Source organism: Chiloscyllium plagiosum, unplaced genomic scaffold (genome assembly GCF_037043375.1).
Source record: "Chiloscyllium plagiosum isolate Xiang-an unplaced genomic scaffold, Cpla_swu_hap1 HiC_scaffold_24, whole genome shotgun sequence".
Taxonomy (NCBI): Eukaryota; Metazoa; Chordata; class Chondrichthyes; order Orectolobiformes; family Hemiscylliidae; genus Chiloscyllium; species Chiloscyllium plagiosum.
In genome coordinates this window covers 54,030,660-54,058,423 of record NW_028270162.1, presented here as the reverse complement: position 1 = coordinate 54,058,423, position 27,764 = coordinate 54,030,660, and the positions used below count along the sequence as shown (strand labels likewise).

Genomic DNA, 27,764 nt, shown 5'->3' with positions numbered 1-27,764 from the left:
ATCAAAAATGACATGACCTGCTTGTCTATCATTTGATTCGCCCTTATCAAATATCAAGAGAGGCCAATTGAGGTGTGCCAGGGCAACTTTGATAATCGGCAAGAGCTGAACAGAATGATTTAAGTATTATCAATATTGAACCTCTATTCATCAAGGATTTGATGTTGGCTAATCATACAACTCCAAAGCTGTAGATGCAAACAGTGGTGAAGTAGAAAAGCTAAGTGCCACAAGAATGTTTAGGAGATGACCTTATGGGTGCAGTGTACAGGTATAAGTTGACAGTTGCTGAAGCATAGCATGTATAGTATGAATAGAAAATCATCAAGGAACTAGTACAGATGCCAGAATAAAGTCTGAATTTGGAGGGGATTTAATGAATGGTGTTGGTTCAAGAAAACGCAAGATAAAGCTAGAAGTAATCAGCCATCAGTAATCATCTGCAAGCCCAGATTTGTGTTCATTTGTTCCTTCCCTACATATTATTGCCACTCTACCTTCTGATTGTAAATCAGAGGGTGTACCTGACTGTTTAAAAATGTTGAGAAATACTTGCCTTATATTGCTTTATTATTCTTATAGAAATCTGCCACCTGTCCTTGCTGCCACTTTGATCCATGCTGCCGTTGCACAGATGCTACAATTGGATAGCTCTACATTTAGAAACAAAAAGGAACCTGATCAGGATGAGGAAGAGCTTGTCTGTAGGTATTTGCTTTTTTTAAAAAAAAAAATGCTTTGGAATATGGTAAAACTAATGTGTTCACTGGCCTTTTTACACTTGTCTGAAGGCTTTTTTTTTGCTGTTTCCAACTTCTGTTGTAATTAAGCCACATTCTGCTGATGTATTACTTTGGTGCAGTCTGTTTGCATGACTTCAAATTAACGAGAAGATTAGATGAGCAACATTTGGTACGTGGTCTTTTAATGTAGTTATTTTATTTAGCAAAGGCAAATTCCTAAAGCCAAACAATGGTCTCCTCATTTGCTGAGTTTAAGATGATTAGTCTGTCACTTGGTCTGTAGAGGAAATGCTCTTTGGTAATGTGCATTGTTTGTGTGTGACTCCACGAGCCCATGAGGGGTTTCTATTGAGGCCCCAGGATGAAAGATGGCTTTGCAGGGGCCATATCATTTCCTAAATCTGTTTCACAAGGACCTCTCTTGTAAATTAAAGTCCAATTTCTACATAAAAAGCACATTTGAAAGGATTACTTTTAATCCTGTTTTCATTTATTTTGGTGTTTTTATAATTTAGTTGTGCATATAAGGCATAATATACAGCTTTTTCTTTTTAATAATCCTATGTGTTTCTCTTTCTCGTTTGGAGACTAAGTGCCTCACTTGAGTATGATTAACAGTCTAACAAACCAGCAACAGCACCAGTAAAATAAGAAAATACGTGGCACACCCAATTTAATGTGACTTGCTTGAGGTTATTTCCTGTTGTACAACTCAATTCATAGTTGAGTCACTTCCTTAATCTGCATATTTCATCCAAATGGTAAACCATAAGAAACATCTGATTTGTGTTCAGTATCCAGAGGAAGTAAAGTATATCTGAACTCAGTTTTGCACATTTCTTATTGTTATTACCTGGTTTGTGTGAATATAATGCATTGAGAATACAGAAATTGTTCTTGATCATTTTTATGACTGTTGCATAGTAGTAAAGATAATTGAATAATCTGAGCTATTCAAGGTAAGTAGCTTGAGTTGATAATAACTGGAAAATTATATTTGGTAACTTTGAAAAAACAGTGAAGAGCACCTGACAACTTGTTGGGCCTCTTGTTAAAAAGCACAGATATGTTTGAATTCCCCAGGTTAGAATCTAGCCCAAAAATGTTTTCTTATTCATCGGATGCTAGTATCACTGGCTAGACCAGTATTTACTTCTCGTTCAAAATTGCCTTTCAAAAGATGGTGGTGAGCCGCTGTCTTGAACCACTGCAGTCCTTGATGTGTGCTGTTAGACAAGGAGTTCCAAGATTTTGACCCAGCAGCACTGATAAAATAGTGATATAGCTCCAAGTCAGAATAGTATGAGACTGAGTAGAATGTCCAGGCAGTGGTATTCATATGCATCAGCTGCCAATATCCTCCTAGGCGATAGAGGTTGTGAGCTTGAAAGTTGCTATTGAATACTTGAGTTGTTGCAGTGCATTTTTTTGATTGAGACACAGTGCTGTTGCTGTTGATGGTAAAGGAACTGAATATTGTAGGCATTAGATTAGGGTGCCAATCAAGAGATCTGCTTTGTTTTGAACAATGTCAAGTTGCTTGGATGTTGAGTGCTCTGTCTAGCTGAGAAAGTGGATAGTATTCCATTGTACTCTTGACTTGTGCCATATAGATTGTGGGCAGCCATTAAGCATATAAGAGATGGGTTATCACTGCAGGATTCCTACCTTTGATCTACTAGTATGTGTATGTCTGTATGTCTGATCCAGTTTAATTTCTGGTCACTGATAAGCCCAACATGGTGGGGACTCAGTTTATTAATAATGTCATTGATTGTCAGGGTAGGGGTGGCTGCATTCTGTCTCATTTAGATAGTTATTGCCTGGCCTTTGCTTGGCACAACTGTTATTTGCCACTTAACAACTGAAGCATGGATATTGTCCAGATCTCGTGCATGTTGACATTGGATGCTTCAGTATCTGGTAATAGCAAATGGTAGTGAGCAGTCTGCTCTGTCATCCTCAATGAACATTCCCAATTCTGATCTTTTGGAGAGAAGGTCATTTGATGCAAGTGAAACAATGGCCTAGGAAACTACATTCGGTAACACCTGAAATGAAGTCCTTGAACTGAGATGATTGTCCTGCAACATCTTCCATTATGCTAGGTATGATATGAATCAGTGGAGAGTTTTTGCATTGACATCCATTTGCTAGGTCTACTTGCTGTTGTATCTGTGACCGTAAGATATAGGAGCAGAAGAAAGCCATTCATCACATTGGAGAGATCATGGCTGATCTGATGATCCTGAACTCCATTTTCTTGCCTTTTCCCCATAATCCTTGATTTTCTTACCGAATAAAAATCTGACTACTTCAGCCTTGAATATACTTGAGCACCCAGCCTCTGCAGGCCTCTGTTGTAAAGAATTTCACAAATTTACTACCCTCTGAGAAGCAAAGTTTCCTCATCTCTGCCTTAAGAGGGCAACCACTTATTCTTAAGTTATATCCCCTGTTTCTAGATTCTCTGACAAGGGAAAATAACACCTCCATATTGACCCTGTCAGATGTCCTAAGAATCCTGCATTCTTCTAAATTCCAATGAGTTTGGCCCCATCTACTCGATCTCTCCTCAGGAGACAGTTCCTCCATACCGTGTTAGCCTAGTGAACCTTCTCTGAACTGCCTTCAATACCAATGTCCCTTTCCTCGGATAAGGGGCTCAACTGTTCAGAGTATTCGGTCTGACTGGTGCCTTTGTATTGTTCAAGTAAAGCTTCCCTATTTTTATACTCCATTCCCTTTGAAATAAAAGCCAACATTCCAATATCTTCCCTTTTGAGATTTGTGGACGCAAATCCCCTCTCCTCTGCTGTAGCTTTTTGCAGCCTTTCTCCATCTATTTAATAACTAGTCTGTCTGGTTTACCTGCCAAAGTGCATAACATTGCATTATTCTCCTTGTTACTTCCTCAACAAATTCTAATAAATTTCGGGCATGATTTACCAATATTCTCTACCATATGGTATGTTTTTATTTCAATTTAATGCTATCCTTAACTGTCCTGGTTAACCATGGTTGTCTTAACCCCTTCCTAGAATCTTCCTTCCTCACTGGGATGCATCTGCTGTGAACCATGAACTATTTTCCTAAATGTCTGCCATTGTTCTCCAACTGTCTTTGCTGCTAAACTCTTTTCTCAGTCCTCTCCAACTAGCTCAACCCTCATTCCTTTGCACAGTTATTTCTAACCCATGTTCCTCTTTCTCAAACTAAATTCTCCTGTTATAATGGGGAAAGGTCGAATCCCTCTGATAATTGTAATGGAGCACCTCACCTTTATAATCTGTTAAAGAGTGGTTAAATAAAAGGAAATCTCTGATATTCACTTTATAAACAACAAATAACAATTTATAGATTTAACCCTAACAGTGAACAAATTAACAGAATTACTAATAAACCAAACAATTCCTCCCTAACTGAACAAAAGTCTACTGGTATGCTGTTCCAATAAATACATGTCCAGCTTATATACAGCCAAGTAATAGGGGGGGGAAAAAAAATAAAACTTAGTTTAGTAAAGCCTACACAAAATGGGTCTTCCAGAATTCTGAGTCGTCTTTGCTGTCCTTCCAGTCAAAAACACCTTTCTTCTGTTCTCAAGTCATAAATGCCTTTCTTCCACTGATCCTGTTGTCAGAGATGTTTTCTCTGAATTCTTCTGTGACAAATCTTAGCTAGAAGTGCCGTGGTACCTTTTTATGGATAGATGGCTCTTTCTTAGAGCTTGGAGATTTCTTGTGAGAGCTAGATGTTTATTTCTCGGATAGCAGTTTGCTCTCACCCCAATTTTCAAAAACCCTCTCCTTATATACCTTGGATGACATTGCTTTTTGTACTTTAGCATTGGTCTGAGGCCAAAACCGTCAGATCTAAATTCAATTGGCTTTCAATCTCTAAGTGCTTGGTTTAAATTAATTGGCTGATTCGTGCTAGTTGCCAAACCCTCAAAACAAGCCTAAGGTTTCCAATCTCTCAGACAACTGACACGTTTCAATTTCAAAACTGTTGATAATCTGAAGCTACTTAGTCACTTCCTGTATTAATCTCTAATCTTAGAAAAACACTTTACCTCTTAAAGGAACCACATACTCTTTCCTCCAATGATTTTTTAACTAACAAATTCAACCTTCTGCCTTCCAATTCATGATTAATATACACGACTGAATAACACTCCCATACATAGTCAGTGTTTCCTAGGGATTCTTTTTTACCTTTTTTTTTCCCCATTCACATACTATGGACACTGCTTAGCAGGTATTTATTTTCTGTCCCTAAATTCCCAGAAGGCGGTTCAGAGTCCACCACATTGCTGTGGTCTGGATTCACATGTAGGCCGTGTCAGGTAAGGACAGCAGTTTCCTTCCCTAGAGGACATGAGTGAACTAGATGGATTTTTCCGACAATTGACAGTGGCTTTGTGGTCATCATTAGATTCTTAATTCCAGATTTTTATTGAATTCAAATTCCACCATCTGCCATAGCAGAATTTGTACCTGGGTCCCCAGTTTGTGACCTGGATTTCTAGATTGATTGATTGTCAAGTGATAATACCAGTAAGCTATTGCTCTGATGTAAATTATTAAGCCTGGCTCATTACACATTACTTCATCTAAAATAATCTGCTTCCTGTTGGATCCACAGTGTATTGCTGTTGGAGATATCCTGAACATATACCATGAAATCTATCTTGTGGGCTACCTCTGCCAATCTTGCTATCCTAATCTCTGTGTTGATTGAAGTCACGTGATTGTGTTATTTGTTCTCGTTATCTTAGAATTGAGAATAAATCAGATAAAAAAAAACTACTGTTAGTCTATAGACTACTACTAACAATGTTTTCTTCCCCTTTTGCTAACCTAATGAAGAATCCTGTACAAGATATATGGGTCTGAAGGTGTTGTTTGAACATGCGCAATATATGAAATAAGGTAACTGAGTTTGTGGTGCAGATCGAAATTGGCAGTTATGATGTAGTGGGTATCACGGAGACGTGGCTGCAAGGGGATCAGGACTGGGAGCTAAATATCTAAGAAAATTAATTTGTCTATGAGATGGCTTTTTGGAGTAGCTTGTGATGGAGCCCGTAAGGCAATTCTGCATTTTGTGGTGTGCGGTGAAGCAGACTTGATTAGGGAGCCCAAGGTGAAGGAACCCTGAGGAGGTAGTGATCCAAATATAATGGAATTTTCTCTGCGGTTTGAGAGGGAGAATGTGGAGTCAGAGTGGAAAGCCAGAGGATTGGGAAGCTTACAAAGACCAAAAGAGGACAACAAAGAAAGAAGTAAAGAGGGAGAAGACTAAATATGAGGATAAGGTAGCCAGTTTTATGAGGAAAGATTTCAAGAGTTTCTTTAGATATCTAAGGCAAAAGTGGACATTGGGGCCACTAGAAAATGATAGTGGAGGAGTAGTAATGGGGAACAGAATAAGTACTTTGTGTCAACCTTCATGGTGGAAGACAGGGCTAGTATCCCAAACATTTGAGAGAGTTGGGCGGGGGGGGGGGGGGGGGGGAACAGCAATAAGTACAGTGGCCAACAAGAAGGAGAAGGTGCTAGAAAAAACTGGAAGATCTAAAAATGGATAAATCACTTGGACCCAAGATGGGCTGCACCCTAGACTTCTGAAGGAGATAGCTGAAAAGGTAGTGGAGGCTTTAGTATGATCTTTCAGGTGTCACTGGAGTCGGGGAGGATCCCAGAGAACTGAAACATTGCTAATGTAACCCTCCTGTTTAAGAAGGAAGTAAGGGAAAAGGTGTCAAGTTATAGGTCGATTAGTCTGACCTCAGTCGTTAGTAAACTTTTGGAATCCATTGTGCAGGATGAAGTTTCTGAATACTTGGAAGTGCATGATAAAACAGGGCAAAGTCAGCATGGTTTCATCAAGGGGAGGTCATGCCTGACAAATCTGTTAAAATTCTTGGAGGTAACAGGTAGGTTAGACCAAAGAAAGCCAATGGATGTTATTAATCTGGACTTGCAGATTGACTTTGATTAAGGTACTGCGCAGGAGGCTGTTGAGTAAAATAAGGGCCCATGGGGAGGCTGCTAAGTAAGATAAGGGCACATGGTGTTAGAGGCAAGGTAGTAGCATGGATAGAAGATTGGCTGTCTGGCAGAAGGCAGATAGCTGGGATAAAAGGGTGCTTTTCAGGATGGAAGTCTGACTAGTGGTGGTCCACAAGAATCAGTGTTGGGACCACAAGAGGCCATTTAGCATTTTGAGCCTGCTCTGCTCTCTTCATACAGTGATGACTGATGGAACACCTCAATGCCTTTTATCAGTACTATCCCAATAACCAGTTACACAATTGATAACTAAATTTATCAATATCTACTTTAAATTTATTCAAAAACTGAGGTACTACAGTCCTCTGGGGTAGAGAATTCCAAAGATTCACCACCCTCTGAGTAAAACCAATTCTCCTAACCTTGATTGTACATGGCATTCCCCCTTATTTTTAACTATTGCCCCCTGGTTCTGGGCTCTTTAACCAGGGAAATATCTTGTCTGCATCTTGCCTATCTATCCCTTAAATATTTTGTAGGTTTCAATGAGATCACCTCTCATTCATTTGAAACTCTAGAAAATATAGGCCTATTTTATCCAACCTTCCTTCATAGTGCAATCCTGCTAATTAATATGAATTATGTCAATTCAGTTCATTTGTAAATAGTTGAACAAATAGATATGAATTTTTAGTATTTTTAATGGAGGACCAGGTGTGAGAAACAGAAATAGAATGTAAGTGTTGATGGTTAGACCAAGGACTGAAGTGAATGGGGACCGCCAAATGAATACTTTGTGGGTGGCTTAAAAATGAAGAGAATTTGAGAAGAACCTTGATAGAGATGGCTGAAGGTGGCCAAGCAAGAACAAAAGTCTGAAATGTCAAGAACACCCGGCAAGGGGCCAAAGGCCCACCCAGATCTGGTCCAATTTTTCAAGCTTGGGTGAAATATTTTTATCACTAAGATTAATGGAAATGGCCTGCTCCAGTTGAATTTGCAAGCAACAAAGATAGGGGGTAGCAAGATTCAAGAATTGGTAGAGTATTTTGCAGTTAGAAGTAAGTAATGATTCTAGATGCACCACTAAATTTGAGTTAAGCTAGATTTTACACAAAAGAAGATGCACTGAAGAACAAGTCTAAAACTGAGATAGCCCTGTATAATGTTTGTACCAGAGAAGAGACTCATTTGACAAGGAGCCATTCAAACATCTGGAATAAAACATAAGTGCAAGGCTGATGGTACTTATTTTCTGCAACAATTCTAGCCTACCTGCTCATTGTCAGAAAATTTGCCAATTCAATCACCTAAAGCTAATGGCACTGCTGTGCCTGTAGTAGAGTACTGGCAAAGCCTGGAATGACAGCTTCAGGTTTTTTTAGAAAACTGGTTCCACTATAAATTCATATCAAATGTCAAAAATGTCTCAAATAGAACAAACTACCGAAGTTGACCATCTTGCTGCATGATGGTAGTTCTGTGCATCCACCTCTAGACACCTTTGGTAACATGATGGGAATGTCAAATACATCTATCTGCCAAAAAACATACTGTGAATGCTTTAACCCTTCATCATGGTGTCATATTCATCTCAAACAGAACTTGCTGCAGAAGAGAATTAAAGAGGAAGATCGATATGACAATTTACCTGAAAAAACTCATGAAAGAGAGAAACTACTTGCATGACCATGCCTGACAAAAACCTCTGTAGATGTGCTGTATTCAAAGCTGAAATCAGCAGCAATGGTGTGAAAAATTTCAATGCTTCATCAAAGAAATAAGTGTGAAAGCAAGGAGAATTTTGACTGGTTAAATACTATGCATAGGAAGCTACCTCAAGATAATGAGGTTCTGATCGAATGTTAACCAGTATGGCAGATCAAAATCCTAAAGCCCTCAAGATCCAAGTCCAGTGTGCTGTGGAAGATAATGAAAACATTGCCACTTCCATCACTCATACAGTAATCCATCAGCTCAACAAATTGACATGGTTAGGAGCAATGTAAAAGTTATCTGCTGCAAGTGAGAATATCTTGTACCTAATTCAAATTCTGAACAGTCAAAAATGACTTTTTTTGACACATCCGCTTCTTCAATAATGACAGAACATGTATATGTACAAACCAAACTGACAGAAATAGCCTTGGTTTTCAAATTATATGCTGAGGTTTAAAGTCCTTTCAAGTGGTTAACAGTGTACAATGACAGCCTGATAAAGTATCTTCAATTTTTGATATCTTTTTGAAGGAGTGGTCAAAAATAGTCATATCTTCCAACTAGCTTTGTGATCATTGTTTGTAGAAGAATTGACTGACCTAGATTGTGTGCGCACAGATCCTCGATTGAAGGGTGACACCTACAGTTTTTGGCCAAAACTACAACTTGAGCATTCGAGCGATGATGTAATACAGTTGACATAAAGGTAAAGTTGCCATAGTTCCAGGATACTATAAGGCTGCCCACCCATTACAGAAACAGTTGGTCGTGAATTTAATCTGATGTTCACCACACCACTGGCAAGGAGCAAAGTTGAAGATGGGACCTTCACGGTAACCACAGTATGAATTGAACCTGTGCTCTTGGCATCACTCTGCATCATGAACCAGTTATCCAACCAACTTAACTAACTAACAAGTACAAATATGGTCTGTGAAGTACTTGAGCAGGTTAATTATAAGAAATTGATAGAAGGTTTATGCAGATTTAAAAGTGAACAGATTCCCAGTTGCAGAGGAATTGTTTTTCCAGTGTGCTGTGGCAGGCAAGGGAGGAAATTACAGGAGCATTGACCCAAATTTTCAAATAGTCTCTGGCCACAGGGAAGGTGCCAGAGGACTGGAGGACTACTCGTGATTGCACTTTGCAAGAAGCGTGGTGGAGATGGACCATGGAAATATGGACCAGTGAGTCTAATATCTGTGGCAGGAAAACTATTGGAAAAAGTAGTGAAGTAGAAAATCTCCATTTAGAGGGTCAAGTTTTGATCAGGGATAGTTGGCATGGTTTTGTCAGGGGAAGGTCATGCCTAACAAATCTAATTGAATTTTTTGAGGAGGTGACCAAGTGTTTAAATGAGGTTAGGACAGTTCGTGTACTTCACTGGATTTCTGCAAAACCTGACATGGGAAGCTGATAAGATTAAAAACTTATAGGATCCAGGTAAAGTTAGCAAGTTTGACCCAAAATTGGCTTAGCAACCGGAACAGAGGGTGGTGGTAGATGACTTGTTTGTTTGTGTGACTGGAGTCTGGTGTGTAGCACTGTATAACAGGGATTGGTGCTGAGTCCTTTTTGTTTATGATATTCACAAATGATGTAGATGAGAATGTGGGCAGATACAAGTTTGCAGATGGCAAACAGATTGGCCGAGTGGTTGATGATGAGGTGGAAGATGCTAGGTTACAGGAGGATACACAGGTTGGTCAGATGGGAGGATCAGTGGAAATTTTAACCATGATGAATTTGAGGTGATGCTCTTTGGCAGAAGAAAAAGGCAAGGGAGTATTTGAATGAAATGGCAAGTCACAAGGAAGTTCAGAGGAATCTTGGTTGTCCATAAGTTCCTGAAGGTGGCAGGTTAGGTTAACAAGGGTAGATAGTGGCAAGTGTGCTGCGTGCCTTATCAGTTATGGCATAAATTATAAGAGCAGAGAGGTCAACGTGGTGTTGTACAGAACTTTGATCAGGATGCAGCTGGAACACTCTAGTCACCACACTACAGGTGTGGTGTGATTGCATTGGAGGGAATGCAAAAGAAAATCACCAGTATGTTGATGTGATGGAGAATTTCAGCTATGAAAAGAGACTGGATGAGTTTGTTTTGGTGGGGACCTGATAAAGATATTGAAGATTGAAGGACGTGGACATGGTGATAGAAGGTAAAAACAATGACTGCAGATGCTGGAAACCAGATTCTGGATTAGAGTGGTGCTGGAAAAACACAGCAGTTCAGGCAGCATCTGAGGAGCAGGAAAATCGACGTTTCAGGCAAAAGCCCTTCATCAGGAATATAGGCAGAGTGCCTGAAGGTCTCTGCCTGTATTCCTGATGAAGGGCTTTTGCCCGAAACGTTGATTTTCCTGCTCGGATGCTGCCTGAGCTGCTGTGCTTTTCCAGCACCACTCCAATCCAGAAACATGGTGAATAGAAAGCAACTTCCTCTTAGTCATAGGGTCAATAATAAGGGGGCCCAATTTTACACTAAAAGGAAGGAGGTTTAGCAGGGATTTGAGGAAAAGCTTTTTCATCCAGAGATTATAGTGCATTCCAGATGTCCAGATGCAGGTAGCTGATGTGGAAAACCTCAGCCTTTTAAAATGTACTTAGATGAGCACCTGAAATATCATAACATTCAAGGCTATAAGGTTAGTGTGCAAAATTGAACCTAGTATAGGTAGTATATTTTTGAAAGTACAGTGGACTGAAGGGCACCTCACTCTGATTCTATGACCACAGATACAGTTGCGATGGAGTCAATCGAGCAGTTATGATGTAGAATTCCTAGCCTCAAAGTGATTCATGAGCATTGATTCACTCATTTTAGTATCAGCATCATATTGGGCATGAGGATATGAAAGATATTTGGTGCAATGATAACATCCTTGCCTCTGAACCAGAAGGTCTGGATTCAAGTACCAACTTACTTCATCTATCACTCCTCAGCCCATTGACCAATTGACTGAACCTGGGGATTTACAGGAAAGTGATGCTTTTTCTATATATTCCATTGGAGTCGCAGACATTACACACTTTCGCCTTTAAGGAAGCAATGGTGATTAGTGGAGAAGAAACTATTTAGTTTGGAGATATGTACAGAACAATCCTGGACCTTAGGGATATTAATAAGAATGTTGAAAGCCATTGGACTTCTGAAAGAAGCAGTGTTTGCTCTGCAATAAAAAATACCTGAAGCCTGAAAATAGCCAGTTTACTTTTCCTCATTAGTTGCTGTAAGCTGTGGCTCTTAACCAATAGGTCAGGGGCTTTCTAAGTGGCAACCAACCACACTGTAACTTTGCAAGCAAGTAGAAGCATCTGGAGAGGGCGAATCAGGGAGTAGTACATCCTGATAATCCAGCTGTCCTAAATCCACTCTGCAAACCTTGTGAGCAGAGATCATGCAACTGCCTTCCCAGCTTTTCCTTTCATACCTGTTTCTTTTCTGTCTGTAGGGGGAGTTAATAATGCAGTTAGAGTTTTGACGAGTGAAGTTATATGTCAGTAGTTCATAATTGTTTGTTTATCTTTAGCTGATATCTATTTATTTGTAATAATTGTCATTCTTGTCAATCACAGAACCTTTCATTTGTACTTCGTCAACCTGGGTTTAAAGGAAAGGCAAATTGCGTAATTCTGCACACTTTTTAAAAAAATCTTTAACTTCTGTGACAACTCCAGGAGTGGAACTTGATTTCCAGCATGTTACCCCAATGCTACTTAACCTTTTTTTTAATGCTTAATTGCTGCATTTTCATACCATAGGATCATGTTAATTTTGGAGCTGGTAAAAGCACATCAGAGGAGCAGGAGAGTAGACATTTCGGGCTGGACCCTTCATTGGGACTGATGAAGGGTTCTGCCTAAAATGTCAATTCTCCCGCTCCTCTGTTGCTTGACCTGCTGTGCTTTTTCCACCTCCACTTTTATCAGCTCTAACTTTCCAGTTCCTGCTGTCCTCAATATCTCCAAGTCATGTTAATTTTGAAGTGTTATAAGACTTTGAAACTAGTTGTTTGGGATCAAGCTTTGGGCATTGGATCTCAACAGAAGGTTAATATACTGTGAATAATCAGGAGGTCTACTATTACCATATTTGACCCTAGGGAAATTATCTAGGAATTTTCTATTCTGACAAGGTGCTTGTACAGGAGTTTGTCTGTTAGTATCAGATTTTAACATTATTTCTTTAGCATTATGTGAACTGGGTAAGGGGTACTCTGTGGATGGAGACCTTGCAATCAGAATCCTATTTGACACTGAACTGAGTTTCTAACCCCATAATCCTTTCCCTTGCTATCACTTCCCTCCTGTCAGTTTCATTTTATTTGCTTTCACCACCTTTCTATATCTACTGTTGATATACTTATTGTCTTGGTGCTCTAAAACTGACTATTCCAATACATTTCTGATCTTCCACTTTTCACAGTAAACTTGAGCTCATCTAAAAATCTCGTGTGTGTGTGTGTGTGGTGTGTGCCTTTATCTTACACTTTTCTCATCCAGAGAGATGATTTATGATTTTTTTTTTAAATTGTGACGAGAGAAGCAGTTTACACTTTGGAATACTGACACTCAAACAGATTAAACGTAATGCAAAAATATTTGAACTAAAACATATTAGATTAGATTACTTAGTATGGAAACAGGCCCTTCGGCCCAACAAGTTCACATCAACCCGCCGAAGCGCACCTACCCAGACCCATTCCCCTACGTTTTACCCCTGCACCTAACACTGCGGGCAATTTAGCATGGCCAATTCACCTAACCTGCAGATTTTCTAGGTTTTTCTCTTCACAGTTGCTACTTGAAGTGCTGTGTTCCCAATCCTTTTATGTTTCAGATTAGTTTGCTGACTATCAATTCAGCCTATCAACATATCAATTACAAAATTCTCATTCATGTTTTTGTATTTCTCCATGACCTTGCCTCATGGTTTTGTAAACTCCAGTAGATTTAGAATGCTCAGGGATCTTAGCATGTCTGCTTTCATATTCCTAAAATTCATGATTTCACAATGGGCTCCAGACTCTAGAATTCCAATCTCAAACTTTGCAGCTATAAATCAAAGTTCAAATATTGATTCAATATTTGGGAGCATTATATGGGGATTTATATGCATTGAAAGGAACAAATTGTGAATTGACGGAAGCTAGATTGCTGCTGTTTCATTGGTCGGTCTGGTATATTTCTTTGGGACTTCATAGCTGTACATACAACTGAGTGGCATGCTAGGCCATTTCAGAGGGTAGTTGAGAGTTAATCATATTACCTGTGGTCTGGACTCTCTCATGTAGACCAGACCAGATCAGGTCAGGAATGCAGATTTCCTTCCCTGAAGGTCATTAATGAACCAGATTTTTTTTTTTCCGACAGTCAATAATGATTTGGTGGTCATCAGTAGATTCTTAATTCCAGATTATTTTATTGAATTCAAATGGTGTCGCTTGCCATGGCAGGATTCAAACTCTGGTTTCCAGAACATTAGCTGAGTTTCTAAGTTCACAGTCTCACAATACTATGGACTAGGTCAAGGCTTTCCCTTTGTGATTCATAATATAGTTCATCCCTATATCTAGTATCTACTCATGAAATGGGTTGTTATCATTATATCATTGATTTAAGAAATATAAACCAAGATTTTCAAGTTTTCTCATAGTCACATCTGTATCAGAGGTGTGGGATGTTTGATAGCCAATAATATGCCACTTATGGAATAGGTACGTATGACCATCTATATGAATCCAACATATTGCTTTATCAGCATCAGAGAGTCTAAGATAGCAACTGAATGGACTTCAAGTGTTTAGAATAATTGTATTGGTTTTCATGACTGTTATTTAATCGCCCACTTTGGATTGGCAGGTTTTGAAATTCATGATTGGTGGTTTGCATTGGTACCTGCTCATTGATACATTCTGTAACTGTTGTAATTACATGGTGTCAGCTGTATTATCAGAATAAATATATCTATCCTCTTGCATCTCAATTAAATGTACTTACAGGGTTATTCAAACAAATGCATAACCTGAATGAGGTATGTTAGCTGCCTGATTGTTTTCATATCAAATGTATCCAAAGGGAAAACAGATCCAGTTTCCTTTCTCCCATTTATTACTGAGTTATTGTTGTGCTGTAAATTAAGTTCAACGGACAGAAGATTTGCTAGCTAAAGAGAATGGAACTATTAGGTTAAAAGAGGTCAATAAATATACTTGATCTCATCCTTGCCAGTCTACGGGCTGCAGATACATCTGTCCACACCAGTATCCAAAAGAGTGACCATTGCGCACACTCTTTGTGGAAATGTACTCCCGCCTATCACTGTGCTAATGGTTCAGACTTAGAACAGATCTAGTAATTCAAGACTGGGCATCAATGAGGCACTGTGGGCTTCAACTGCAGCAGAATTGTACTCCAGCATAATCCGTACCAAATAGCATAAGCAGTAAGTGATAGACACAGCTAAGCAATCCTACAATGATATGGTGGTAGACAATTAAACAATTCATTGGAGGAGACAGCTCCACAAATATCCTCATCCACCTCATGTTGGAAGAGCCCAATATATCAATACAAAAGGTAGAGCTGAAGCATTTGCAGCGATCTACAGCCAGGATGCCTAGTGGATGATACATCTTGGCTTCCAACAGGTTCCTTCAATTTGTGGTCTGATTTGCTGTGGTAATAGAGGAGGCAAAGGATGGTCATGTCAGAAAGGGAGTGGGAGGGGGCAATGACTGGGAGGTCAGGTAGACCCCACAGGCCTGACTGAGTTGCTCGGCAAAACGTGCCCTGAGTTTACAATTGGTCTCACTGATGTAGGGAAAACCACATTGGGAGCACTGGATTGAATAAACTAGATTGAAGAAGAGGCAGGTAAACCTCTCTCACCTGGAAGGACTGGATGGAGGTGGTGTGTCAGCACGTTTTGCATTTTTTCTGGTTGCAGGGGAAGGTACCTTGGGGGTTTGGTGGGGAGCGGGGGTTGGTGGGGAGAGTGGCACAAGCCAAGGATTGCTGAAGGCAGAGAGGGATGAGATGGGGAAGATGTTCTTGGTGGTGGGGCCTAATTGGATTTGGCAGAAGTGTTTGAGGATGATATGTTGGATGTGGAGACTGATGGGGTGGTAGGTGAGGTTAAGAGGGACTCTGTCTTTATTGAGTTTGGAGTGAGGTGAGGTTTAGAGTAGTGGAGCGGGGAATGGAGGTGGTGTGGTGGAGGGGTGTCTGGATGACAGACGGGAAAAAGAGCATTGTTCAAAATAGGTGGACATCTGGGATGCTTGGGAGTGGGAATGTTTCCTTATCCCAGCAGGTGCAGCGGAGGTGGAAGAATTGAGAAAATGGGATGGAGTTCTTGCCAGATACTGGGTGGGTGGAGGTGTCGTCCAGGTAGTTACAGGAGTCTGTGGGTTATAGTACACGTCTGTCTGGAAACGGAAATGGAGAGGTCAAGAAAGGGGAGGGAGGTGTCCAAGATAGATCAAGTGAATTCCACATGGTGGAAATTGTGGGCAAAGTCAATGAACTGCTTCAGTTCAGCCTGGGTGCAGGATGCTGCATCAATGCAGTCATCAATGTAATAGCAGAAGAGTTGGGGCACAGTGCCTGTGTAGGGACTGAAGAGGGACTGTTTGACGTAGCTGACAAAGAGGAAGGCGTATCGAGGGCCCATCTGAGTGCCCATGGCCACCCCATGGATTTGGAGGAAATGGGAAGAGCTAAAGATAAATTTAAGGGTGAGGACTCGTTCGGTGAGGCAGAGGAGCTATCTGTGAAGGGGGACTGGATGGGTCTGTTGGAGAAGAAGCAGCTGGGGAACTGGAAGTTGCTGAAGGGGTGAAGGGCGTGGTTAGTGTCATGGATATAGGTGGGAAGTGTCTGAACTAAGGGGGAGAGGATGGAGTTGAGATAGGAAGAACTACATTTGGTGAGTCAGAAGCATGCAGATACAATGGGTCAGCCGGGGTCGTTGTGCTTGTGGATCTTGGAGAGCAGGTAGAACCAGGCAGTGCAGGGCTGGAGGACTATAAGGTTGGAGACAGTGGAAGGTAGATCACACCAGAGGCAATGCGCTCACAGTGCGAGTGATTTTGGCCTGATGAGTCACAGTGGGGCCATGGTCAAGGGAGAGAGGACGTGGTGTCGGAAAGCTGATGTTTGGTCTCTGCAACATAGTTCTGTCCTCCGGACTACCGCTGCCCCACCTTTAGTCAGCAGGTTTGATGGTGAAACGTGGAGTGCTGCACGTTCGGAGGGGGTGTGTGTGAAGGAGGTGGAGAAATTGAGGCAGCCGATCAGCAATGAAGAGGTTTAGGGTGGGTATAAGGCAATTGGGAGGCGTCCAAGTGGGAGAGGAAGGTTGGAGGTCGGAAAAGGGGTCCTCTGAGGGAGATTGGGAGTCTTTGTCGAAGAAGAAAATGCAAGGCAGCGGAAGAAGAACTCCACATCTTGGTGGATATGGAATTTGTTGAGGTGGGGGCAGGATGGCACAAACGTGAGCCCTTCACAGAGGACGACTGTTTGGCCTTAGAGTTTGCAGTCTCTCTACATCAGTAAGGCAAAATGTAAACTCAAGGCACAGTTCGCCAAGCATCTCCGTCAGGCCTGCGGGGCCTACCTGACCTCCCAGTCACCGCCCATTTTAGTTCCCCTTCCCACTCCCTTTCCGATATGACCATCCTTGGCTACCTCCATTGCCACAGTGAATCAGACCACAAATTGGAGGAACACCACCACCTCATATATTCTGTCTGGATGGCCTATAACCCAGAGGACTCAACAGAGTTTTCCAATTTCAAATAACCTCCTTTCCCATCCCCTGACTTTCTTTCCAGCTCCTTCCCCTCCTTTCCATTCCTCTGATCAACCTTTTTTTTTCCCAGCTACCAACTGGATTCATTCCTCCCATCAACCAACCAAATCCCACCTTTTCCCTGTGTTCACCTATCCCTACCTCCTCCTCCATCCCTCCCCTCTCCCCAGCCAACCATTTTTTTTCCCCACCCCTCCTTATCTGCACCCCCCCCTTACACCCACCCCCAGTCCTGAAGAAGGGTTACACCTGAAACATTGACTTCTCTGCCTCCACATGTTCTCTGGCTTGCTGTGTTCTTCCAGTGTCCTGCTTAACTACCTTGGATTCCAGCATCTGCAGGTTTTTTTGTCTCGAACTTACTATGCAGGTGTAGCAAGAGATTAAGAAGGTGGATAGAATCCTATTTATTACGAGAGGCATTAAGCATAAAAGTAAGTGTTTTGCTTCAGTTATACAGTGCAGTTCTGGTCTCCTTATTTGAAGAAGAATGTCAGTGCTTTGAAGCTACTTCAGATTTGCTCAGTCAATATGTGGAATGAGCGGGTTGTCTTATGAGGGTAAGTTGGACAGGCTGAGCTTTTGGTCTTGATAAGTAGGCATTGAAATGATGTTTACTTTTGTGGGTGAGTCCAGAAGAAGAGGGCACTGTTTTAAAATTAGGGTCACCCTTTTAGAACAGATGAGAAATTTTGTACATTCAGACTTTGGATCTCTCCTCCAAAGACATCAAACACAGAACATTACAGTGCAGTACAGGCCCTTCAGTCCTTGATGGTTTCACAGGTTGATGTAACAATCTAAAGCCGATCTATCCTACACTATTCCTTTATCATCTATATGTTTATCCAGTGACCATTTTATTGCCCTTAATGTTAGCGAGTCCACTACTATTGCAGGCAGAGTATTCCACACCCTTAGTACTCTGAGTAAAGGACCTATCTCTGACATCTGTCCTATTACCTATCACCCCTCAATTTAAAGCTATGTCCCCTCGTGCTAGTCATCAACCTCTGAGGAAAAAGGATCTCACTGTTCACCCTATCTAATCCTCAGATCATCTTGTATGCCTCTAATAAGTCTCCTCTTAACCACGTTCTCTCTCACAAAAGCAGCCTCAAGTCCGTCTGCCTTTTCTGATGAGACCTTCACTCAATACCAGGCAACATCCTGGTAAATCTCCTCTACGCCCTTTCCAATGCTTCCACATCCTTCCTATAATGCGGCGACCAGAACTGTATGCAGTACTCCAAGTGTGGCTGCACCAAAGTTTTGTACAGGTGCAGCATGGCCTCATGGTTCCGAAACTCAATCCCTCTACCAATAAAAGCTAACACCTTGTACGTCTTCTTAACAACCCTATCAACCTGAGTGGCAACTTTCAGGGATCTATGCATGTGCGCACCGAGATCTCTGCTCATCCACACTACCAACCATCTTACCATTAGCCCAGTACTCTGTATTCCTGTTACTCCTTCCAAAATGAATCACCTCACACTTTTCCGCATTAAACTCCATTTTCCACCTCTCAGCCCAGCTCCGCGACTTATCTATGTCCCTCTGTAACTTGCAACATCCTTATGCACTGTTTACAACTGCACCAACTGTAGTGTCATCTGCAAATTTACTGACCTATCCTTGTACTCCCTCATCCAGGTCATTTGTAAAAACGATGAACAGTGGTGGCCCCAAAAACGATCCTTGCGGTGCACCACTAGTAACTGAACTCCTAGATAAACATTTCCCATCAACCACCAGTCTCTGTCTTCTAGCTAATTTTTGATCCAAACCTCTAAATCACCCTCCATCCCATGCCTCCATGTTTTCTGCAATAGCCGACCGTGGAGAACCTTATCAAACACTCTACTGAGATCCCATATACACCACATCAACTGCTTTACCCTCATCCATCTGTTTGGTCACCTTCTCAAAGAACTCATTAAAGTTTGTGAGTCACGACCTACCCTTTACAAAATTGTGTTGACTATCCCTAATCAAATTATTCCTTTCTAGATTATTAGAAATCCTATCTCTTATTCTTTCCAAAACTTTGCTCACAGCAGGTGTAAGGCTTGCTGGTCTATAATTACCAAGGTTGTCTCTACTCCCCTTCTTGAACAAGGGGACAACATTTGCTATCCTCCAGTCTTCTGTCACAATTCTTGTAGATAATGATGACATAAAAATCAAAGCCAAAGGCTCTGCAATCTCCTCCCTAGCTTCCCAGAATAAATCCCATCTGGCCAGGGGTCTTAACTATGTTCACACTTTCCAGATTTGCTAACACCACCTCCTTGTGCACCTCAATCCTGTCTAGTCTAATAACCTGTATCTCAGTATTCTCCTTGACAACATAATCTTTTTCCTTTGTGAATACTGATGAAAAATATTCATTTAGCACCTCTCCTATCTCCTTGGACTCCATGCACAACTTCCCACTGCTGTCCTTGACTGGCTCTAAGCTTACACTCATCATTCTTTTATTCCTGACATAGCTATAGAAAACTTTAGGGTTTTCCTTGATCCTATCTACCAAAGACTTCTCATGTCCCCTCCTGGCTCTTGTTAGCTCTCCCTTTAGGTCCTTCCTGGCTAACTTGTAACTCTCAAGCACCCTAACTGAGTCTTCATGTCTCATCTTTACATAAGCCTCCTCCTTCCTCTTGACAAGAGATTCAGCATCTTTAGTAAACCAAGTTTCCCTTGCTCAATCACTTTCTCCCTGCCTGACAGGTACATACTTAACAAGATGCGCAGTAGCTGTTCCTTGAACAAGCTCCACATTTCAGTTGTGCCCATCCCCTGCAGTTTCCTTCCCCATCCTATGCATCCTAAATCTCGCCTAATCGCATCATAATTGCCTTTCTCCCAGCTTATTATTCTTGCCCTGCGGTATATGACTATCCCTTTCCATTGCTAAAGTAAACTTAATCAAATTGTGGTCACTATCATCAAAGTGCTCACCTACCTCCCAAATCTAACACTTGGTCTGGTTCATTACCAGTACCAAATTCACTGTGGCCTCCCCTCTTGTAGACAGGCCAACATACTGTCAGGAAACCCTCCAGCTGTGAGAGAAAATCCACTACCCTGTCCACTCTTAGCATGGCCACAAAGAACATAAGGAACCATGTCTGCCTAAGCCACAACAGAAATTACCCAGAGCGCCTCAGTCTTGACCAAACAGGCTAACTAAGACACTAGGCAGCAAACAGGAAATGACTCCAGCCGCTTCCAGGCTGGGGAATAGACTTCCTTGACCTCAAAAAGCACAACTACTCCCGAAGCCTTTAGGGCAGCCTCGTTCCTCACACATACTGGAACTCCACAAAGCGTGCTCAGACTGAAAGGCACCAAGGTACCTCGCTTGCAAACTAACCACAATGGAAACCCATTGATGCCAGGATGAGTGACATTAGCACCTACTCTCACAGAGGATCGGAATCTCCTGACTCAATCACTGACTGATTGCTGCTACTGGACAGCTGATCATCCTCCCATTGATTGTGTTTTACTCTGGATTGTTCTGTAATTCACACCACATTACTGTACCCCTATAAAACTGCTGGTGCCCACTGCTCAAGTAAGAGAACTGTCAGTTCTGTGTCACCTTCGTCAATTTCTCTTCCAGAGATATAGCTTGTAATAAATAGTTTGTCAATTTCACCTGATCCGCACTTGTGTGGCCTCTGTTCAATTGGATAATTTCTCCAATACCTGCACATGCTGGACAAAAACTGGCCCATCTAAAGTACTTGAACTATAAGCACTTCCAGTCGATATTTGGAAAGTTAAAGACCCCATAATAACTACTGTTACTTTCGCTCCTATCTCTGAATCATCTTTGCAATCCTTTCCTCTACATCTCTGGAACTTTTCGGAGGCCTATAGAAAACTCCCAACAGGGTGAACTCTCCTTTCCTGTTTCTAACCTCAGCCCATACTACCTCAGGAGACTAGTCCTCATCAAACATCCTTTATGCCACCATAGTACTCCTTGACTAACAATGCCACACTTCCCCCCCCCCCCCCCCCCTTTTACCACCTTTCCTGATCTTACCGAAATATCTAAACCCCAGAACCTGCAACAACCATTCCTGTCCCTGCTCTATCCATGTCTCCAAGATGGCCACAACATCCGAAGTTCCGGGTACCAACCCATGATGCAAGTTCTCACCTTATTCCGGATGCTCCTGGCATTGATGTAGACACACTTCAAGCCACCTTCCTGCCTGCTGGTACACTCCTGCGACTTTGAAACCCTATTCGTGACCTCACTACACTCGACCTCCTGTACACTGGAGCTACAATTCAGGTTCCCATCCCTCTGCTAAATTAATTTAAACCCTCCCAAAGAGCATTAGCAAATTTCCACCCCAGGATATTGATACCCCTCTGGTTCAGGTGTAAACCATCCGGTTTGTGGAGATCCCACCTACCTCAGAATGAGCCCCAATTTTCCAAGTATCTGAATCCTTCCGTCCTGCACCATCCTTGTAGCCACGTGTTCAACTGCGCTCTCTCCCTAATCCTTACCTCGCTAGGACATGGCACAGATAGCAAACCAGAGATAACAATTACTTATTCTTGCTCTAAGCTTCCATCCTAACTCCCTGAATTTCTGCCTTACATCCCCATCCCTTTTCCTGCTTATTTCATTGGTGCCCATGTAGACCATGACTTGGGGCTGCTCCCCCTCCCCCTTAAGGATCCCAAAAAACATGAAGACTGAGGCAGAGTTATTTAATATTTTTAAAACTAAGGTGGATTTTTGTTAGACAAGGGAATCATTGTGGTTGAGGGGAGTATGGAATTAGGTGCACAAATAGATCAACCTTGATCGCATTGAATGGTGGAGCATGCTTGAAGAGCAGAATGACCAACTTCTGCTTTTGTCATATGTATTGTATATTATGTATATGTAACTATTGTTTGTCATAGCACATGACCATTCATATACTTTTAGTATTTATTGAGACTCTTTCAGTTATGATTGGGAAGTTTTGAAGTTTTATACTATTCTTCTGACCTATGTTTTCTTTGCTCAGCTCTTGATCACGGACTAACTTTGTGAGGTCAACAAGATATGTAGGAAATAGTTGCTTTCAATCGATTACTTAAACATTTTTAAATGTTGCTAAAAAGAAACATGGACTCGAAGCTTTTCATCATATATCATTTTACATTTCAGTCTTGATGAATGTATTAAACTCAGCCTGTAGCATTTTTTCCTCCTTATAAATCCCTTAGAGGAAGTCATACCATTCTTTAAGTTGTCCTCACTGCTTTTATACCCTTCAATTAGTTAGCTTGCTTGTTAAACTGTCTAATTTAGCAATTATTCCCTCTTTCACAGTACTGGAAGGAGAATCAGTGGCTCGATCATTCTTTAATAAATTGCTTGGAGTCTGCTCAGAATGGATGAAAGAACTGCAGTTACTACAACTACCAAAGCAGTATTTAAAAGTTTCCAGTTATGCTATCCGTAACACACGCAGAAAGATGGAGGACAGACATGTAACATTGCCCGAGTTTAACACACTCTTTGGCATTGAGGTAAGTAGATACTGTTGGCTCTTCGTTGGGAACTGAATATAATTGTTGTCCAAGCTAATTAGTTGAAAACCTCTCTTTTCTGATTGCGGCAAGGGTGCCAAATTGAGTGGCTATGGTTTGGATCTTGTTTTTTGACTGAAGTTTTAGCAGTCACCTTTTAATTGCCCCTTTGAAATAAATAGCGATGTGAAGATTTATTGCAGGACAGATTAATGTGGAAATCCTGAAGTTACAGGCTTTGCCAAGAGTCAGAATTGTTGGAATATACCTAGAAGTCAGGAGCAGGAGCAAGCCACTTTGCCTTTCAAGCCTGTTCTGCTATTCAATAAGATTATGGCTGATCTGTTTGTAACCTCAAATCCCCATTTCCACATACCCTTTTGTAATCTTTCAACTCCTTGCTCAACGTGAGTTTGTCTACCTCTGCCTTTAAAATATTCAATGACACTGTTTACTCCATCTTTTCAGGCACAGCGTTCCAAAGAAAATTTCAAGAGGCTGGGTGGAAAAAGTTCTAATGTCTGTTTTAAATGAGTCACCCCCCTTTTTTCTTTTTAAACAGTTTCCCTAGTTGTAGATTCTCCCATAAGAGGCAACATTCTTTCCACATGTATTGTTGAGACCCTTTTGTATGTTTGAACCAAGGTGTCCCTTACTCTTCTAAACTCCAGTAGATATGTCTAGCCTTGCCTCATAGGAAACCTGCATATTTCAGTTACTAGTCGAGTTAAGCTTCATTGAACTGCCTCCAACATATTTGTCAGTCTTAAATAATGTGATCAATAACGTGCACGGTACACAAGATGCGGTCTCACCATGACTGACTGACTGACTGACTGACTCTCAATCTCCATTCGTCTCATGAGAAATTGTAACATTTGCTAAATAGTTGCTGTACGTATATACTAACCTTTTGCAGTTTGTGACGGAGGGCACCCAGATTCCTCTGCATCTGAGTTCTGCAATTGCTCAACATTGAGGTAATATGCTTTTCTGTCTGCCAAAATGGACAATTTCATATTTTCCCCCATTATATTCCATCCTATTCCATTTGCCACATTTTTTTCACACTCACTTAATCTGTTGATATTTTTGCAACATTCATGTGTTCTTTTGACAACTTGTTTCCTACCTTTTCATATAGAATAGAATCAGGAGAGTGCGAAAGTAGGCCATTCTGCCCATCAAGTTCACACAGAAGCTCCACCCAAAACCAATCCCCCACCACCACCACCACCACCCTGTATTTCCCTTGGTTAGCCCACCTAGCCTGCACATCCTGAACATTTATAGGCAATTTAGCATGACCTATTCACTTAACCTGCACATCTTTGGACTACGGGAGGATGCCAGAGCACCCAGAGGAGACCCATGCAGACATGGTGAGAATGTGCAAACTCCACACAGTGTGGAATCTAACTTGGGTCCTTGGTGATGTGGAGGTGCTGGTATTGGACTGGGGTGGATAAAGTTTAAAACTCTCAACACCAGGTTATAGTCCAACAGGTTTATTTGGAAGTACTAGCTTTAGAGTGCTGCTCCTTCATCAGATAACTGGAAGCAGTGCTCTGAAAGGCAGTACTTCCAAATAAACCTGTTGGACTATAACCTGGTGTGGAGAGATTTTTAGATCTGGAAAGGATTGTTTATGGCCTTGGATGGAGGTGAGAGGAGAGGTGTGGGGGCAGGTGTTGCACCTCTTGCAGTTGCAGGGAAAGTTACCGGATGTGGTGGAGAAGTTGGTGGGGAGTGTAAAGTTGACAAGGGAGTCACGGAGTGAAAGGTCCCTGCAGAAAGCCGACAGGTGGGGAAGGAAATATCTGGTTGGTGGTAGGGTCTGATTGTACGTGATGAAAATGTCAGAGGATAATGCATTGCATTCGGAGGTTGGTGGGGTAGTATGTGAGGACTTAAGGGGACACTATCCTTATTATTGTTGAGGGCAGAAGTGCGAGAGATGGAGATGTGGTTGAGGGCATCCTTAATTACTGAGGAGAAACTATGGTCCCTAAAATAGGAATGTCTTGGAGTGGAACGCCTTATCCTGGGAGCAGAGATGGAGGAATTGGGAGTATGGGATAGCATTTTTGCAAGAGGTGGGTGAGAGCACATGTAGTTGAAGTGTAGTTGTGGGGAGTTAGTGAGTTTGAAATTAATATCAGTGGTGAGTCTTTTTCTGGAGATGGAGACAGAGGGGTCCAGGAAGGGGAGGGATGGCCCAGGTGAATTTGAGGGTGGGGTGGAAAGTGTTGGCGAAGTTGATGAATTTCTCAACTCCTTGCCGGCGCATGGGGCAGCACCTATGCAGTCATCAATATAGTGGGGGAAGAAGTGAGGGATGGTGCGTATTGTGGAAGAGGCAGGCATATCTCTGGCCCGTGCCCATGACTAACCCTTTGGTTCACTCCACAACTCCATCAACTTTACACTCCCCACTAACTTCTTCACCACACCCGGTACTTGTTCCCTGCACTGCAAGAAGTACAACACCTACCCCCAAATCTCCCCTCTCTCCTCCATCCAAGGCCCTAAACTATCCTTCCAGGTCTGACAGACATTCACGAGCACATCGTCCAACCTCATTACTGCATTCCTTTCTTCTGACGTGGTGTCCTCTATGTCAGGGAGACCAAACACAGACTTGAGGACCGGTTCATGAAGCATCTACAGTGAGCATGTATTAACCAACCTGACCTTCTGGTTGCCATCCATTTTAATTCACGATCCCACTCCCCCGGAGTCCATCCTTGGCCGCCTCCACTGTTAGACTGAGGGGAGACAGAAATTGGAAGAACAACTCCTTTATATTTTGCCTGGGTAACTTTACAGCCCAATGGCCTCAATATCGACTTCATCAGCTTCAAAATCCCTCTTTCCCCCAGTCTTATCCCATGTCTAGCCCCACCCCTCCTCTTCACCTCCTTGACCTAACCTAACCTATCCATCTTCCTACTCACTTATGTTCTCCAACCTTCCCACCGACCAATCACAATAACCCCCTAACTGCATCCATCTATCACCATACCACCTACCCTTGCCGCAGCCCCACACCCCTCCTGTATACTTCTGAGCTGCCTCCCCATCACCAGTCCTCCTGAAGGGTTTTATCCTGAAACTTTGATTTGCCTACTCCTCCGATGGTGTCTGACCTGTTATTTCTTGCTTTCTGGCTCCCTTCTCCTTTGAATAAAGGATTCACATTTACCAGCTTCTAACATAACAGGACCATCTCCAAATCAAACGAATTGTGGAAAATTTAAAGCCAGCTCATCAACTACCTCACTAGCCATCAATGATGAATTTCATCTGAATCTGGGCTCCACATATTTGATTTACCACTTCTATAATGATGGATTTTTTTTTTTTTGAGTTCCTCTCTCTTTCTGTTTCCTAATCTATTGCTGCTTTTGGGATGTTACATGCATCTTCTATAAACAAGACAAATACAACATACGTGTACCATTCATCTGCCATTTCCTTATTTTTCATTAATTTTTTAAACTATTTTCTTTAATCTTTTACAGCTCTTACTACATGTTTTCATATTTCTGACTTTCTTTCTTACTCTAATCTTTCTCCCTCTTGATTTTTTCATCATTCTTTGCTGTTTGTTAAATTTAGTCTGATCTTCTGATCCATCCTCGTCTTTGCACAATTATACAGTCATCTTTTAGTTTGATACCATTGTTGACAATCCTAGTTAACCAAGGATGGTGGGTCTGTCCTTGGAATTTTTCTTTTTTTTTTTTTGGAATGTATCTATTCTACGTTTTGAAATATCCCCTTAAACCCCTTTGACACCATCCAGGACAAAGCACCCCATTTGAATGGCACCACAGTCATAAGCATTCATTTCCTCCACTACCATCTAGTGGCAACAGTTTTTTTTCTATCTATAGAGTGCACTGCAGAAATTTACCAGAGATCCTTCGACAGCACGTTCCAAACCAATGACTACTTCCATCTAGAAGGTCAAGGGCAGCAGATACATGGGAACACCACCACTTGCAAGTTTCCCTCCAAGCCACTCATCATCCTGACTTTGAAATAAGACACACTTTACCACTGTCACTGGATCAAAATCCTGGAATTTACTCCCTAAGTGCATTGTCAATCTGCCTACAGCACGTGGACTGTAGTGGTTCAGGAAAGCAGCTCACTACCACCTTCTTGAGGGTAACCAGAGACGGGCAATAAGTGCTGGCCCAGCCAATGACACCCACGTTCCACGAGTAGGTAACAAAAATAACTGCAACTGCATTGGCCTGTTCTTCTGAGTTGATTTGCCAGTTCATTTTAGCCAACTGTGCTTCATGTCTTCATAATTGCCCTTATTTAATTTTTTTTTTCAAAATCGTCTCAGACCCATTCTTCTTTCTCTCATACTGAATGCAAAATTGAGTCATATTAAGGTTGCTACCATCTAGCGCCATCTCCCACGAGACCATTAAGATAATCTCTTTGCACAATATTAGGAGAAAGTGAAGACTGCAGATGCTGGAGATCAGAGCTGAAAATGTGTTGCTGGAAAAGCGCAGCAGGTCAGGCAGCAACCAAGGAGCAGGAGACTCGATGTTTCAGGCATGAGCCCTTCTTCAGGAATGAGGAAAGTGTGTCCAGCAGGCTAAGATAAAAGATAGGGAGGAGGGACTTGGGGGAGGGGCGTTGGAAATGCAATAGGTGGAAGGAGGTCAAGGTGAGGGTGATAGGCTGGGGTGGGGGCGGAGAGGTCAGGAAGAAGATTGCAGGTTAGGAAGGCGGTGCTGAGTTTGAGGGATTTGACTGAGACAAGGTGAGGGGAGGGGAAATGAGGAAACTGGAGAAATCTGAGTTCATCCCTTGTGGTTGGAGGGTTCCTAGGCAGAAGATGAGGCGCTCTTCCTCCAACTGTTGTGTTGCTATGGTCTGGCG

The 27,764-nt window shown here is 41.9% G+C and overlaps 1 protein-coding gene across 1 annotated transcript in view; it reads left to right on the top strand.

Moving 5' to 3' along the window:
- Positions 1 to 27,764, top strand: part of ppm1f (protein phosphatase, Mg2+/Mn2+ dependent, 1F) — a 72,800-nt gene that overhangs the window by 28,966 nt on the left and 16,070 nt on the right. Inside the window, exons 2-3 of the mRNA XM_043716085.2 lie at positions 583 to 704; positions 22,654 to 22,853. Of these exons, the coding sequence (XP_043572020.1) occupies positions 583 to 704; positions 22,654 to 22,853 (322 nt within the window). The remainder of the gene's footprint in view (positions 1 to 582; positions 705 to 22,653; positions 22,854 to 27,764) is intronic.